At 41.5% G+C, this 16,069-nt stretch overlaps 1 protein-coding gene and 1 pseudogene across 2 annotated transcripts in view; one reads left to right on the top strand and one right to left on the bottom strand.

Annotated features, from left to right (window-relative positions):
* Positions 1-651: 651 nt before the first annotated feature.
* On the bottom strand, positions 652-3,628 carry LOC125882518 (E3 ubiquitin-protein ligase TRIM39-like; annotated as a pseudogene).
* A 5,258-nt stretch (positions 3,629-8,886) lies between these two features.
* The window catches only part of tspan11 (tetraspanin 11), a 28,390-nt gene continuing 21,207 nt past the window's right edge, over positions 8,887-16,069 (top strand). For both annotated transcript variants that reach the window (XM_049566258.1, XM_049566257.1), the window contains exons 1-2: positions 8,887-9,008; positions 13,007-13,114. In XM_049566258.1, the coding sequence (XP_049422215.1) occupies positions 13,028-13,114 (87 nt within the window). In that variant the 5' untranslated portion in view covers positions 8,887-9,008; positions 13,007-13,027. The remainder of the gene's footprint in view (positions 9,009-13,006; positions 13,115-16,069) is intronic.

The raw sequence follows: 16,069 nt of genomic DNA, 5'->3' as shown, positions 1-16,069 counted from the left end.
ATACAGTGAAAAGTGATGATTTTGATCAATAGATTGACTCATTCCCTCAATAAAAAAGTGCAAAATAAAAATCTATTATACAACATATAATATATTTTTATCATATTTTATGCCTACATGTGCCCTTTCTATACATCAAGGACATACCTACTGGCTATGAATGACAACGGTAATGTTAGTTACATTGTCTTTTCTAATAGGATAACCACCTGTTATTCATATAACGGGGATATTTGTGGTGTTAGAGCAGCAAAGGTGATAGTGTAATAACAAGAAGCATCAGGAAGATGTAATAAATATATAAACAGTGAAATAAAAACCTGCGCTTTCTTTTTTTTGTCCACTTTTCATGTGTTTACTCTGTCACAAGAAACGGCAGAGATAGAATTCAAAGGCCTGATGATTTAAATCAGAATTGAAGATCTTTTAGAGAAACAATAAAATACATTTTCTATAAACTACTACAGGTATTATTTCTCTCCAAATCACACACACATCTGGTGATGTTTCTTAAGGAGACTTCTGCTTAACAAGGCAATAACAAATCAATTACACAGGGAAATAGGGTCCAGGTTGAAAAATGCCAAAGTTATCCTTTAATACTGTGTCACAGCTTCTAGGTAGAAATGACATGACAAGAGTCTCGTCTAATCAAGTTTAGATGTGCAGTTTATTCAGCCCCAGTTGTCACAGAAGCACAAAATTCACCATGAATCACAGGAAACCAGCAAAATGAAGAAGATTTAGACACTGGTCTTTGAAAGGCAAAACATGTCTGATTTTGCAGGAGCAGAAGATTGTAAGAGAACAGAACGTCTGAACAGAGAAACATTATATCCTCTATTGTGATACAACAGGATCTGACAATATAACTGTGCAACATTAGTATCATGAGTTCACATCATCATATTTACAGAAATGTACACTGTAGAGAGGGAAACAGGAAGTCACTTGTCATGCAGCGTCATGCTTCTTTTATATATCCATGCATAAAGAGAAAACACGTAAATATTAGAGAGGCTAGTTTGAGATTACCAATATAACATTTGCACATCTGTTAAGTGTATTGACAGAGAGCATTATGAATCTTTCTGCAGCCATTAAAGGTCCAGTGTGTAGGATTAAAGGGGACGTATTGGCAGAAATTAAATGTAATAACTGTTTGTTTTCTTTAGTGTATAATCACCCGAATATAAGAATCATTGTTGTTTTGTTATCTTAGCATGAGCCGTTTATGGAGCGGGTCCTCGTCTACGGAGACCACCATGTTTTTTACCGGTTTAAATCACTGACTGTTTGTTATTGAAGAGGAAAAGACCTCTGCAGAGAAGTCAGCTCCAAGTAAATACTTCCTAGCGATGGACACTGAAATTTTAAAATCGGGAGGAGTTTCAATTGGTTGCAATCTGCAGTCCTCACCACTAGATGCCACTAAACCCCCCTAAATCTTAAGGCCCTGACGCACCAAGCTGATGGTCGACTGTCAGTCAAAGTTGGGCTGTTGAAGAGCGTCGGTCGAGATCAAAGCCTACTTGTTACATTAAGTAAGTTTATTTTTCTCTTATCCATTGAACTATCTAGCAGAAACATTTCATGATGCGCAACTTTTTTGGTCACGACACAGCAACGGCCTTCATCTTTCAGGTTTGGTGAATCTGGGCTTTTACACACTGGATCTTTTCAAGAAGGGCCAAACTCAGTGTGTTGTAGGTACAGGGGTTATGATGAGAGGGGCGGAGTTTGTTCCATCCATGAAACCTTGAGGGCAGAAATATGGATACAGTGTCTCTGTAAAGTGGCAGCCAGTGAAAGAATAGATATGAGATTTAGAATTCACATCATAGAAAGAAACCTTTCCCTTATCATAGTCCACAAAGATGCCCACCTTCTCAAGCTTTCCTTTCACTGTGAGTTCAACTCTTGCTGTTGTATGAGCGATATATGAACCCTCATCAAGCCCAAACGTCCAGTAACCATTTTCAACGAACAAATCCATGTCCTCCTTTCTCTCAACAGACTCTCTGACCACTCCAAGAATCCACTCAGTCTTTCCTGTCACTTGCACTTCATAGTAAAACTTCCTGATGTGAACCCCTCCTTTGCCAAAACCTCTGTGCACACTTCAAATCTCTTTGGACTGTAGGGAAGATTCTGTTTTCTGCCTACATTTGTCACTTGTTTTCCATCCTGGCTGATAACAAGTGAGTAATTTGCTGTGTCAGGGTCAAAGGTCAAGTCCACTGCATGTTCTCTCATTCTGATCATTTTGATCTCAGGAACCTCCTCCATTATTTCATCAACTCTTTGTTTCAGCAGACTCACAGCCCCTCTCACTGCCTCCAAAGACAGATGGCTGTGAACACTGACGTTGGTCCAGTCCTTGTTTGAAGGAGAGCACAGGGTTGAGAAGCTCTGGAGAAAATGATGGTGATCCTCAGACTGTGACAGCTGCTCCAGCTGGCTGCTTCTGCTCTGGAGCTCAGCGACTTCCATCCTCAGTTCTGTGAGGAAACCTTGCCTTGTGCTTTGTTGCTCTGTACCTCTCCTCAATCAGCTCAACCAGCTCGGCCTGGCTTCTCTGGATGGAGCGGATCAGGTCAGTGAAGACCTGCACACTGGCTTCTTTCTCTTTCTCAGCTTCTCTCTGGCTGACTTCAAGTGACTCTTCAATCTCAGCTATCTTCTCACACCGTGACTCTATCATCTTTTGGATATTTGCCATGGTCTCATCTTTCTTTGCCATCACTGCTTCATATTCTTCCTCAAGTGGGACAACATTGTGACTCCTGTGATCGGTTTTGAAACACAAGACACAAACACAGGCCTGGTCAGTCCTGCAGTACAGTTCTGTTATCTTGTTGTGTGTCTTGCACATTTTGTCATCAAGATTCTTCACAGGGTCTAATAATGTGTGGCTCTTGAGACGTGCAACTCTGTGATGAGGCTCAAGGTGAACTTCACAGAAAGACAGCAGACACGTCAGGCAAGATTTGACGGCCTTTTCCTTTAAATCAGAGCAGATATCACAAAGAACGTCTGCTGTTCCAGGAAGCTGTGGGTCTGGAGTTGAGGCTTTAACTGAAGCTAACGATTTAAACTCAGCAGCTAACTCAGACATCACTGTGTTGACTTGGAGTTGAGGTCTTGGAGAAAATGTCCTTTTGCATAATGGACACTGGCAAATGTCCCTGCTGTCCCAATACTTATGGATACATGCACTGCAGAAGTTGTGTCCACATGGCGTTGAGACTGGCTCAGTGAACACATCCAGACACACAGAACAAAGGAACTTGTCCTCTGACAGCAGACAGCTGGAAGTTGCCATATCTGGACAATAAGTCATAAATAAAAACACAATCACAACTCACATCATTCAACTGAATAGGCTGAATCATGTGTTTAAACAGTTTATATTTGCTTTAACTTATCACATGTTCAACAAGAAACACAGAGGAAAAGGGAACAGTTGAACTATATTATCTTTCTTACCTGTAAAGTAGCAGGTTTTAAAAGCAGCTGCGCAACAATGTCAAAGCAAACTACACTTTGAAAATCACTCCTTCAGTCTCCTCATTGAGTTTCGTTTCAGCATGTTGACGTTGGTAATGTCTGCTCCCCGGCTCCATTTCTGATAACATTTAACTCTTTCAGCTCCATTCACAGGAGTATCAGTATTTGTGAAGTTAAAGATGCTCTCTCAAGTTAGCTCATAGCTAACTGGGAGTGTTTCCATGTTTCCCAGGTTATATGTTCCCCACTTAACCCTGCAAAAAAGGTCCTATGTTCCCCGCTTACACAAAAAAGGTTCTATATTACCCAACTTTCTGGAAAGAATATAATTGCCCAGATTTCATACCATAGGTTGCCCAAAGGGTACGTTTCTCATTGTAATTTCTCCCCATTATGTTCCGTTGTGTGTGTTTAGAGATGTTAAAACAACATATTAATGCAACTGCTATGTTTCCTGCCTTTTCTGGATAAGCAGGGAACATGGAACCTTTTTTTGTAGTAAGCGGGGAACATAGAACCTGGGAAACATAGGGATGACCCCAACTTGCTAATTTAGCTCATAACTACCTTTCTAATTTAGCTCATAGCTAACTTCTAATTTAGCTCATAGCTAACTTGCTAATTGTAGCTCATTGCTAATTTGTAAACAATTATAATTCCAAAGGTTGGGGGCATGTGGCAGGTTCAGACACAAATATTCAAAGGGGGTTTTCAGATACCTCTACCTGAGTCAGAACAAAACATGACCCTGTGTTTTATTAAAATAGTTTTTAAATTTCCCCTCCATGAAATGGATGTTTGTCACGAAAATATTTTATACAGTGAAGAGTGATGATTTTGATTAATAGATCGTCTCATTCCCTCAATAAAAAGTGCAAAGTAAAAATTACTTTGGAGATGGTTAGGGTTCTGACTTAAAGGATAATTAAGGACATTTTTCAACCTGGCCCCTATTTCCCCGTGTAAATTGAACAAAGAGACTGATACAAACAGTAGCATTTCTGATGATTGAGGGAGCCAGCAGCTGTGGAACAAGCTGCAATGGAGGTACATGGGGCAACTGGACATCGTCACTGTATGTCCATTAAAAGTGCTTATTTTTGCCACGGAGTGGCTCAGATTATTATTATAAGTGTCTCTTTACCTTTCACTTGATAAAGTTGTCATAGGCGGACATTTTACAGATACCTTTTTAAAAGAAAGATCCCTTTACTTAAGGGGATTTATAATGGTATATTGACACAGGTCAGGCCATCACATTGTTTAAGACACTTTGCACAGAAACAATACAGGTGATGCAATGATGCAAAATGTGTAAAGTTTGTACATGTTGATCTGTAACAAAGTATGCCAAAATAAACTTTTAATTTCCTGCTTCACCTCCAAAACAAGCTTTTGGTTTCATATCCAATAAATTCTCCAGTTCTCTTCTGAGATAAGTCTATCCTGTCTTTTCCTAATCCAGCACACAAACGTAGCAACGACGATAGCATGGTCTCAAAGTTCTCTATTTCTCGATAACATTCTTGTAGTCTGTTATCTCTTTGGCATTTTGTATCATCCACCTGGATTGTGCTGTAGATACCATCGCCTTTGTCACTGTCAGGAGGCCGGTCTGTCATGTGGCATCTAGGTGAGTCTGACCACAAGGGGTCAGGCACAACAAGCAGGAGCTGACTGGCTCAAACTTTGCCCCACTTACACTTTTACAGGGAACTCCTGGGAGCTGAACCTCTGGTCTTTATAAAACTGCAAATAAAACATATAAAGTGCTTCAAAACAGTGCCGTTCAGAACCCAAATATCAAAACATCCTGAATTTCTTAAGTATCTCCAGAAAACAGCTTGTTCAAACCCTCCTGAGATTAATATTCTGTGGACATAATTACTGAGATGTATTAAAGGCTGATTATATTATTAGAAAATCAAATCAGAACAGAAAACGTGACTGTGAAATTCCATGACTTTTCCAGGTCCTCCATGACTGTGCAGGAATATTGGTGGAATATTCATTTTCATTTGCCATGTCAACAGCTTGGTGGGAATATGATCTTTTTTGGAATAAGGGCAAAGTCTGAAATATTTTGTGCTTTAGCCACTTTATTAGGTACACCTTGCTCGTACCAGGTTGGACCCCTTTTGCCTTCAGAACTGCTTTAATTCTTGGTGTCATAGTTTCAACAAGATTTTGGTCCATATTGACATGATAGCATCACACAGTTGCTGCAGATTTCTCGGCTGCACATCCATGATGTGAATCTCCTGTTCCACCACATCCCAAAGGTGCTCTATTGGACTGAGATCTGGTGACTGTGGAGGCCATTGGAGTACAGTGAACTCATTGTCATGTTCAAGAAACCAGTTTGAGATGTTCTGAGCTTTGTGACATGGTGCGTTATCCTGCTGGAAGTAGCCATCAGAAGATGGGTACACTGTGGTCATAAAGGGATGGACATGGTCAGCAACAATACTCAGGTAGGCTGTGGTGTTTAAACCATGCTCAGTTGGTACTAAGGGGCCCAAAGTGTGCCAAGAAAATCTCCCCCACACCATTACACCACCACCAGCAGCCTGAACCGTTGATACAAGGCAGGATGGATCCATGATGCCAAATTCTGACCCTACCATCTGAATGTGGCAGCAGAAATCCAGACTCATCAGACCAGGCAACGTTTTTCCAATCTTCTATTGTCCAGTTTTGGTGAGCCTGTGTGAACTGTAGCCTCAGTTTCCTGTTGTTAGCTGACAGGAGTGGCACCTGGTGTGGTCTTCTGCTGCTGTAGCCCATCTGTTTCAAGGTTGGACGTGTTGTTGGTTCAGAGATGGTCTTCTGCAGACCTTGGTTGTAACCAGTGGTTATTTGAGTTACTGTTGCCTTTCTATCATCTTGAACCAGTCTGGCCATTCTCCTCTGACCTCTGGCACCAACAAGGCGTTTCTCCTCACTCAGTATTTCCTTTTTTTGGGACCATCCTCTGTAAACCCTAGAGATGGTTGTGTGTGTCTGACAGACCAGCCCTTTCGTCCCATTCTGATGCTCAGTTTGAACTTCAGCAGGTCGTCTTGCCCATGTCTACATGCCTAAATGCATTGAGTTGCTGCCACGTGGTTGGCTGATTAGCTATGTGCGTTACTGAGCAGTTGAACGGGGGTACAAGATGCTAAAACTTGGCAAACATCATGTGAAATTTGAATAGATGGATGTATGACACTGCGGTTGCAAGTGTACATGTATTTTTTTGTCATGATCTTCACACATGTACCTCCTTTTGTTACTCCAGTGCACATAATGTTTGCCTCCAACCCTTGCTTGTATTTGACATGCACGCTCAGTCATGCCCTGCTCCTTAGCGGGATACAAACTAACTGCAGCAGCATGAGACTGGACACAGAGGCACTGGCTGGGCATAGAGATGAGCGGGTTTTCGGGACAACCACATTTCTGTTTGCTCTACCATGTGTCACCTATGCAAATACGAGGAAATGGTAGCGGACAGATTCCAAATTCCTCTCCACAGAACGATGATATTCTGCACCTTTGTTTCCAAGCTCCGGTTGGATGATGTTTGTTAGGAAAACTTGACCTAATGGATGACATCCTCTGCTAAGTAATGTTGTTTCGGTAGACTGATTGTCGCCAGTCCAGGTAACCACTGCAGAGCTCCCTCTCCTGCAGCCACCATCTACTCCTAATAGCTTACAAGCTTATTGAATTACCGACATGGAAAAGGAGGCAAATACATCGTGAAGAGTCTGTTTCGGTCCGAGAGGAAGTCTCACTGTGATGAAGGATCATGATTCCATAAAAAAAGGGGGACAGGAACCTTTCAGTGCCTTTATTTAGATTATATTACTGGCTTTTACGTCATGAAAATACAAGCAGGAGTTGTTATTTCCAAGAGTTTCTTCTTTTTCTTTCACAAATCTTACAAACAGTTGCATTCCTTTGGTAATTATACGACTCCTGGAGAAAAAAAAGAGGCGCTCTGTTCACTCATTTCAGAATTGTTTACATAAAGAGCAATTTGAAAATCAGTTGTTCGTCTTACTAGCTTGGCTGGAATTCATAAGACGTATCCAAGTCAACAGTAAGAGCTCCAACTGTACATTTATTAACAGATGTTCATGTAAGTGCACCCTGGCCTTGCACAAAAAAAAAAAAAAAAAGCCTACACACTAAGTTTGGTCACCGTCCGTGCTTTCTTCCCGTCTTTATCTTTGTGTATTCATGTACACCTCATTCAGGAATTCTTCAGGGGGTATGTGGTTACATTGTAACCAAGGCTATGCTGTGCACGGCTCGGTGGTATTCAGCCTATCTTGTGGTGAAGGGTAGCAGCTCCATTTCCTCCTCTGTCACTCCTCATTGTGACCCTTTCCACAAGTTCACACTGTGCTGCCTTCAGGGACGGTCAGAAATATGACAACATCTAATACAAGTCCAAAAACACGTTTATGGTGTCAGCTTTTTACAGAACGTAACATTCAGTTTTGAGGTACATGTACTTTGCAACTTTATACTTCTACTCTGGTACTTTTTGGAAGCCGATGTTGCATTTTTTATTCCACCACATTTATTTTATGACTGAAGTTACTTTGCAGATTCAGATTAGTGATACAAAATATAAAGTTCTGATATATTACAATATATACTACTTTAAATGCATTATGTTCCAGCTCAGACAGCGAAGGTAGTCCATATTTCAAGTGTCAGAAATAACAAAAGGTCCTTGTCTAATGTCTAATTATCGATTGCAACTCTTACTTCTACTATAGCATCGCAAATAACCATATATAACCCTCAAACAGGCCCTAACCGGGGCGAACATTGACCTTATCAAGATTATATTAAATTTAACTTAAAATATTGAAGGACATTTACTTTTAAAAGACTGTTTTGCTGCTTTTACTGTGGTAAAAGATCTGAGCAAGATGCTTCCTCCACCACCGACAGCATATATCTTACCTATGTGATACATTTTCAGTTAAAGTTAGTTCATAAAACCTTTGAATGTTAATTTGACACTTGTAGTGTCTGCATTTATACTTCATACACCCACAAAATATACCTCAACTTTTATGTTTTGCTTTATGTTTATTTGCATTGCAGATGAATTGGGTTGTACAACTGAAACTGAACTCACCGTACATGGCAGTTGATAGAAATCTGTTTGAGATTAATGTGCACATGGTCCCTGACAAATACATTTAATAAAAAAATACACACTGTTGTCAAATTAGAAGAAAAAAACACGCAGTTTGATCCCTGTGTCTTTCTGTCAAGCTGCTTGTTTCTGAGTGTGAATTCCTGTTAATGCCTGCCAACGTTGATAATTACGAGCTGCACCCAAAGGCAGCACAGACACAGACCTGCTGTCGGACACCCTGAATGCAACAAGCTTGACTGGACCAAACGCTCACAGCTGCAGTGCTGTCCACTGTGTCCTGACGGCAGCAGCAACAAAACGAGGGTTTATATCCGCACCAAACCTTGGTCTGGTGAGTATGTTTCGGCTACGAGGCGAAAACATTAGTGACTGTAAGGTAATGTGGTTAAACTTTGTCCTGCGCATCAACGACACAGGTGGAGGGACGTTTTATTTTCTGTCAGGATGCTCGAGCCAAACGTTACACCCCGTCCTGGAAACCAGAGGCGACAAAGTTTGTCCTAAACCGTAAAAGACACGTATTGACTTGAGTTATGGGCTGAAGGACACCAGCTGCGGTCAAAGTCCGAAATCTCCGAGGCAGGACATGTTATCAATACAAGAAGAGACCATCTTAGTGGGTAACCGACGATGCCGTGAACGCATCTGGACGGGCAGCGGTCATTAAAGGAAAGCCACGTTAGCTTAGATGCTATGAAACACGAAGTGCCTGTTTTAACCACTGTATTTAATTAGCATGTTTTAAAAAATAAGCACGACATTTTTGGGACCTTATGAAAGTATTACTTAACCTGTATGTGTGCTTTTGTGGTGAACTTTAATTCGCGCATTAATATTTAAAGGAGCTACTTGTCACAGGTGATTTAATCAGGTGAGGGCATTCCACGCACAACAACACATCATAAAGCATTCCCATAAGGCATTATAATGTGTACGAGTAATTAAAATGAAGACTAAAATTAGCTAAACAGTGAAAATAATAGTAAAGAGCGGAGCCACTTATGGCAAATATAGGGCGCAGCCATCTTTGCGTTCATCAGTCTTTCAAGTTCGTACGAGACCGCTACTGGTAGAACCGCCTCAAAGTGGCGTGTCATGACGTGTTGCTGCGTTATTTTGCGCAGCTTCCTGTCTTTCCCACCGTTTTACTAGCAGTAAGATCTATATGGAATGCATCACAAAATTGTTTCTCATTTTCATTTTGGGTAAAAGTTCCGCTTTCAGACTAAATCATTTTGATATTAATCGCTGTGCACACGGATCCACAAAAATGAAGAAAATCGCTGTAGTATACATGCCAGGCCAGTAGCTGGCAGTGTGAATTTGCGGTGACACAACATGCACCTGCACACATGCGCTTCCCTCTACGGAGCGTTGATGTATAAACAAACAAAATGGCAACCGCACAAACATTTGTGTGGATGACGAGGTGGAGTTGCTACAGTAAGGGCCGTTTCATAGTTGACGCAAAGGCACGCAGACGCGAATGCATTGGGATGCATCGAGATGCATTGGCCGCCATGATGCGTGCTTGTGTCTCAAAATGTGTTGTCCATTTTTTTGATACGCGACGCGTGTAATACCATGTGTTGCCAGCGGGGGTGATAATGCAAGCGACGTACTTGAAATGAACCACTTTTTGTTATTCACAGAAGAGGCAGGTGTGAAATATGGCGGGCGAGGAGGAACAGTTTTGCGAACTCATTCAAGTTTTAGAATTTAAAAAAATTCTTTCAGGTTGCTCACATTTCATTGGTCCATTCTGAATGGACCGCAAGTGACACACATAACATGTCAAGTTTGTAAAAAGCACACTTTATTTTTAAGGGCTTGTGTCTCAAAATGTGTTGTCCATTTTTTGATACGCGACGTGTGTAATACCATGTGTTGCCAGCGGGGGTGATAATGCAAGCGACGTACTTGAAATGAACCACTTTTTGTTATTCACAGAAGAGGCAGGAGTGAAATATGGCGGGCGAGGAGGAACAATTTTGCGAACACCCCCATTTATATGAAGGTTCTAGTGCCCTGCACTTGAATAAAATAGCAGTACTAGCTAGCCAGAATGTACCGGTGACTCTGCTACCCCCATTACGCGAGCGATGTATTGCATTTCAAGTGACGCCCACGTCGCTTGCGTTCAATGTGTTGACTATGAAAGGAAGTGTGTTGCTCGCGTCACCTGCTCGCGTTGGGTGCGTCGACTATGACACGGCCCTAAATCTGCACTTTGCTGGGGAAGCGTTGATAAATTCAATAGGGTGAGTAGCAAAAACAGAGCTCGGGAGCCCGCCATTGTGTTTGTGATGGTCGACTTTGTCACGCATGCCTAGTGACTGTAACTGTAATGCGCATTTGCGAAAAGTTTCCGTTTTCAGAGGAACGGCATATTGAAAGTTTACATGACAACGGAAACGGTGCTGTTTCCAAAAAATTGCACTCTGGAACCCGTTTTCAAAACGTTGCGTTTTCAGGCACCCAAAACGCCACTGTCGTACAAACGATCAGCCAAAAAGTAGCTAAAGTTTAGCATTTTCAGTTGAAATCGTTGTTAACAGGACCTAAAATAACAGCTCTGTGCTGAAAATTCAGTCCTACAAAATGAAGTGTGTTTTTTACAAAGTTGATTTGTTCACGAGTCACTTGTGATCATTCAGGATGGACCCACGACCCACTTTTGGACCATTACCCACCAGTTGGGAACCACTGTCATAGACAATGAATTGGGAAAATCTAAATCGGTGGTTCCCAACTGGTCCAGCCCCGGGGTCCACATTTCTCCTTAGTCATTAGTTCAAGGTCCACACACTTAATATATTCAGTGTCATACTTGTGTTCGGCCGTGTTGTAGAGCTAGTTTACTGTCTCTGTCAGGCAGCTGTCCATTAGTCACTCACTCTACAGTAGGAAACGGCACTTCAGAATAAAAGCTGTGTGCCGGAAATTCACTCTTCTTAAAAATAAAGTTTGCTTTTTACAAACTTGACATGTTATGTGTGTCACTTGCGGTCCATTCAGAATGGACCAATGAAATCTGAGCAACCTGAAAGATTTTTTTAAAATTCTAAAACTTGAATTTTTTGATCTGTATGTGAACAAAAAAAACAAACCAAGATTGTATTAAGTATTCAGTGGCTATTAAAATTCAACCACTGATGTCTCTTATCTGCTTCCATAGTAGCAGTTATTACAATAAGTTTACCCTAATTACAACAATCAAACAAAGGCATTTCCTCTAACTTACCTCTAGTTCTGTTTAGTCATAGAGATAGCTTGGTTTTATGTGCTACGGACAGTCTCTGAGGTTTCTGCTTTCACTTATGACCTATCCTGACTGTTTTAGATAGTTATTAGACATATGCTGGTGTATGACTCCCTGGTCAACAAACCCAAAACCTGCACTATTCCCACAGCTGCTGTTCACTGAAGGATACTGTGTAGATCAATGTTATGGGTCTAAGTGCTTCCACACCCCATGGCCTTTTATTCACAGAGCTGAAACTGTGTTCAACTCAATTAAGGATGCAAAGCTTTATGGTCTGTTTGGTGCTATGAATAATTTAAAGATGTGGTTTGCGGACATAACGAGGAGGTAATGTTGTGAACTTGGATGCTGCATCATTTAACAACTAGGCTAGTACGACGCACCCCAGTGGGGACCCTGTTAATAAAAATATAGCAGAAGGAGTTAGAAAATTGCGACAAGTGCAAATAAAAGGTGAGGTGTAGAAACAGAAATATGACTTTAGCTTGTCGGCATGGCTTGTTTTTTTTCAATGGGCCCCGTGAGCTTGTTACTTGATACTACTCTGTGATCAGCTGGGAGTTATGTGCAGCTAGGAGGAGTACCGATGTGACAACAGTCATTTTATTTGACTTGGTAAATCATGCAAACTGTAAACGCAGAGACTGGATGTTGCGTTTGTTGTGACATGTGATAGGCAGCTGTGTCCCTGTGGCAAACAAAATCCTTCTGATTACTCTCTCTTGCTGTGGCACACATTTTATGCAGAGCTGTTGAACGACAATAAGCTGTTTCCTGACATGAGTAGGTTGACTTTGCCTGACTAATTTGGACCGCTGCAGCTACCTGTCAGTGTCAGTGTTAATGTGTATGCATTGTCATCCTTATTTTCCTGTCCCCCAGATAAAGGCGACGGCATTTGGGTTGCAGTAGAAAAAGTTTATCAGAGGGAGAGAAATTCAATTATGTTCTGACTTTACATGTTGAGTCATATTAGCAATACACTTGGAGTTTGTTCTTTGCACTTTTCATATGTATTTCCCATTATCCTCTTCTTGCACTGAGAAAGAAATCTGCACTTTCAGAGCTGAACAGGAGGAAGGAAGATGTCGGCGGTGTATAAAGATGACCAGGAGGACTGGCTGACAGTGTGTCTCAAGTACCTGCTCTTTGTTTTCAACTTTCTCTTCTGGGTAAGTGAGAGCTGGAAATGTCGTCTTACACGATATCAGCCCGATTATAGCCCAATGCAGCGTTGTATGGTTTCGGCTCGGATTGTGAACGACAATGAGTGTTGTACGAGATGATCTATTGTTTCATCTCGTGTAGTCATAGTAGATGACAAGTGTCGTAGTGTCTGGGATGCTTCATGACGTCCCCGACTGAAAGTCTAGAATGTTTAATTTTAAATTTTTAAGCCCCCCCCACTAGGGGACCACAGACATTTGCACAGGCTTCATACAGTAACCCAGTGTTTCTAATACATTGATTTATTTAATCTTATTTCATTGTAGAGTTGCACAAAGCTCATTTACTCTGCCCGTCCTTGCCCTGCTCTTTCTCTTTGTTTATCAGACCACAAATAAGATAAGTATTAGCTACTTTACTTAGCTAATGTTAGCCACCCCACGGTTCCTCCGCCTCACTCCCGCTGCTGTGGATTGCTTCACCTGGAGGAGGGCAGGTAGCAGTTCGGGAGATGGACCTTTGGTCGGCAGCTGTAATGTCAGCGGCTCGACTTTGGCCAGCACAAACTCTCCAGTCCAAATGTAACAGCGGGCTGGTGTCCAGCAGTGCCGGGTCTTACCTGTGTAACTTCAGCAACAGAAAGTTAAGTGACACGGCGGGCAGTCAGGGCTGTTCAGTACCCCAGGGCTTGGGTATGTGCCGCCTGGATTTAGGTTGCTGCGGCTGCTGACTGGGGGTCCATCTCTAGAGCTGTTGACCACTCTCCTCCCAGGGAGGTGCAACAAAATTCGGGGTTACGCTGTGGTTATGTTACCTAACCAACATTGTTGCCATGGTAGCGACTTGTCAATGGGTAGTACCCACCTGTTGCTCATAGCTTCTCCCCTTTAATTATGTGTAACTTTAAGTCATAATAAAATGTAAATAGGAGAGTTATATAAAAGTTCACCTCCTGTACCGGTGTCATAAATGGTTAAATTAGCTACAGAGACCAAAATATTTTTTGTACCAGGCTGTAATCATGTTTATTTCAGCTGTTAAGTTGGGCATTTTAAGATCAGTGTCCTCGGGGTTTGACTGGCTTTGGAGCCAGCACATGTGGCCATTTGTGGAAGTGTTTTTGGCGCCTCCGCTCTCGCTTTAGTGTTCAACTCCACAGGTTGCTGCTACATCATATTTTCAGTTAAGAGTAGTTAAAGCTAATTTTCCCGGTTGATGTTTAGTGAAAGAGCAATCTTAATTCTGTGCTAAGACACAGTTAATATGCCTTAATGTTCCTTTCAAACTGCAGGCAGAGAGACATTAGAGAGGATCCATGTAGAGAATTAAGCAGAGTTCTGAGTGGGAAAAAGCTGAGCTGTGGACTCGGCCCAAAGTGAGTCATAGATTATTTAGGGCTTGTCAGTGTTGGATGGGAAACAGTATGTCAGAATGTCTGCTCTCTGGCACCACACTTTATGATACTGCAATTTGCTGCTAAAAGTGTATGCTCTTACAGCTACTGTGCAAAGTGTCTGGGGTCACTTTGAAGCATTTTGAAGTCTGAGGCAAAGTGAATACTGTGTGTGGAGAGATTGGGACGAATCTGTGTGTGGGAGAGGTTAAAGAGAGAAAAGGGATCAAGCTTTGCCATCAGGCTCGGGTAAGTGCTCTGTCAACACCGTAAAATTCATAACTTGAGGAAACACATTGTCTCCCTCTCCTCCTTGGACCACCACACATCTCTTTTTTAAGACTTTTCCTTCATCCCCCAGTGCACCATGTTAACATACACCGGTCTTGGGGGCTGTACATCTCTGCCTTGGTTTAAAACATTTTAAAGATATATGAATCTATTATAATTTAATGTAACTTGCATTTCTTAAAAATAAAAGTTGTACATAGGGCTGGGCAATGTGGCTAAAAATTCCGAATCAGCAGACATTGATGATTATTCAAAATAGTCAAAATCATTATGTAATTGTAGTTTAAAGGCAAATTTTTGCTCCTGTGTGAAAGATTCTTGAGCATTAATTGTGGTTTAAACTATTATTGTCAAAACATGACAAATACTTGCCAAACAGCAGAGCATTTCACCAATCTGAGGCAGATTCAAAACAATTAGAGTCAAAATAATGTTAGTCATTAAAACAATAAATAGATAAAGAAATCTTAATTCTGGTCAGGAACTTGTTAAAAAGAATGTTTTTACACCTGCAGTGTGCCCCCTAATAGTTGACCAAACATTAGTTGAACAGAAAGATCATTAGTCAGCAAGATTCCATTGGTCGCTTAGTCGCAGAAAAACAAACAAACAAGCAAATGTGAAACTCTATTAGGAGCTGCACCTTGTCAAAATAAATCAAAACCTATATGACTGGACTATGTGGGACGATAGGCCTACACACTTAAAAGCAGCTCCTGGAAGAAGATCAGCTCTGCACTCAGGGTTTCAGGTAAATAGGCTATATGATGCTTGTTAAGGTTGCTTAGCAACCTCAGATGCAACTGCCAACCTCTTGAACGCTGGCACAAAAAAGGCACAAGAGTAGCGCCCAGTGCCGGACCTTGGGTTTTCCAGGCAGTTAAAGACACGGCATATGTACGGCCTTTAATTTCCAGGGCTGGTACCTGCGGTTATTCCACAGGCTAGTTAATAACATGTCGGGCAGGAAATCCAAAGTGTGGGATCATTTTGAGAAGGTGAAGGACGAACCCAAGGTGATATGTAAACTCATCTTCATTGGTCGACTACAAACATGACGTATCATCTGAAACATGGAAGTAGCTACATGCCCATTAGCCACTTAGCACAATCTAGTCTATGGGCATATGGGTGGTTTAATTCTGTGGAGGATTTGTCAAACATTTATTATATCTCTATCAAAGAAAATTATATCATTAAATTATCGTTATTATTTTATCACCCAGTCCTAGTCCTACATATGCTATAGTTTGGGAAGAGTCATGTCCCTCAGGCC

This window comes from Epinephelus fuscoguttatus, linkage group LG22 (genome assembly GCF_011397635.1).
Source record: "Epinephelus fuscoguttatus linkage group LG22, E.fuscoguttatus.final_Chr_v1".
Taxonomy (NCBI): Eukaryota; Metazoa; Chordata; class Actinopteri; order Perciformes; family Serranidae; genus Epinephelus; species Epinephelus fuscoguttatus.
The sequence above is the reverse complement of the archived record's forward strand: the minus strand, read 5'-3'. Positions and strand labels throughout refer to the sequence as shown.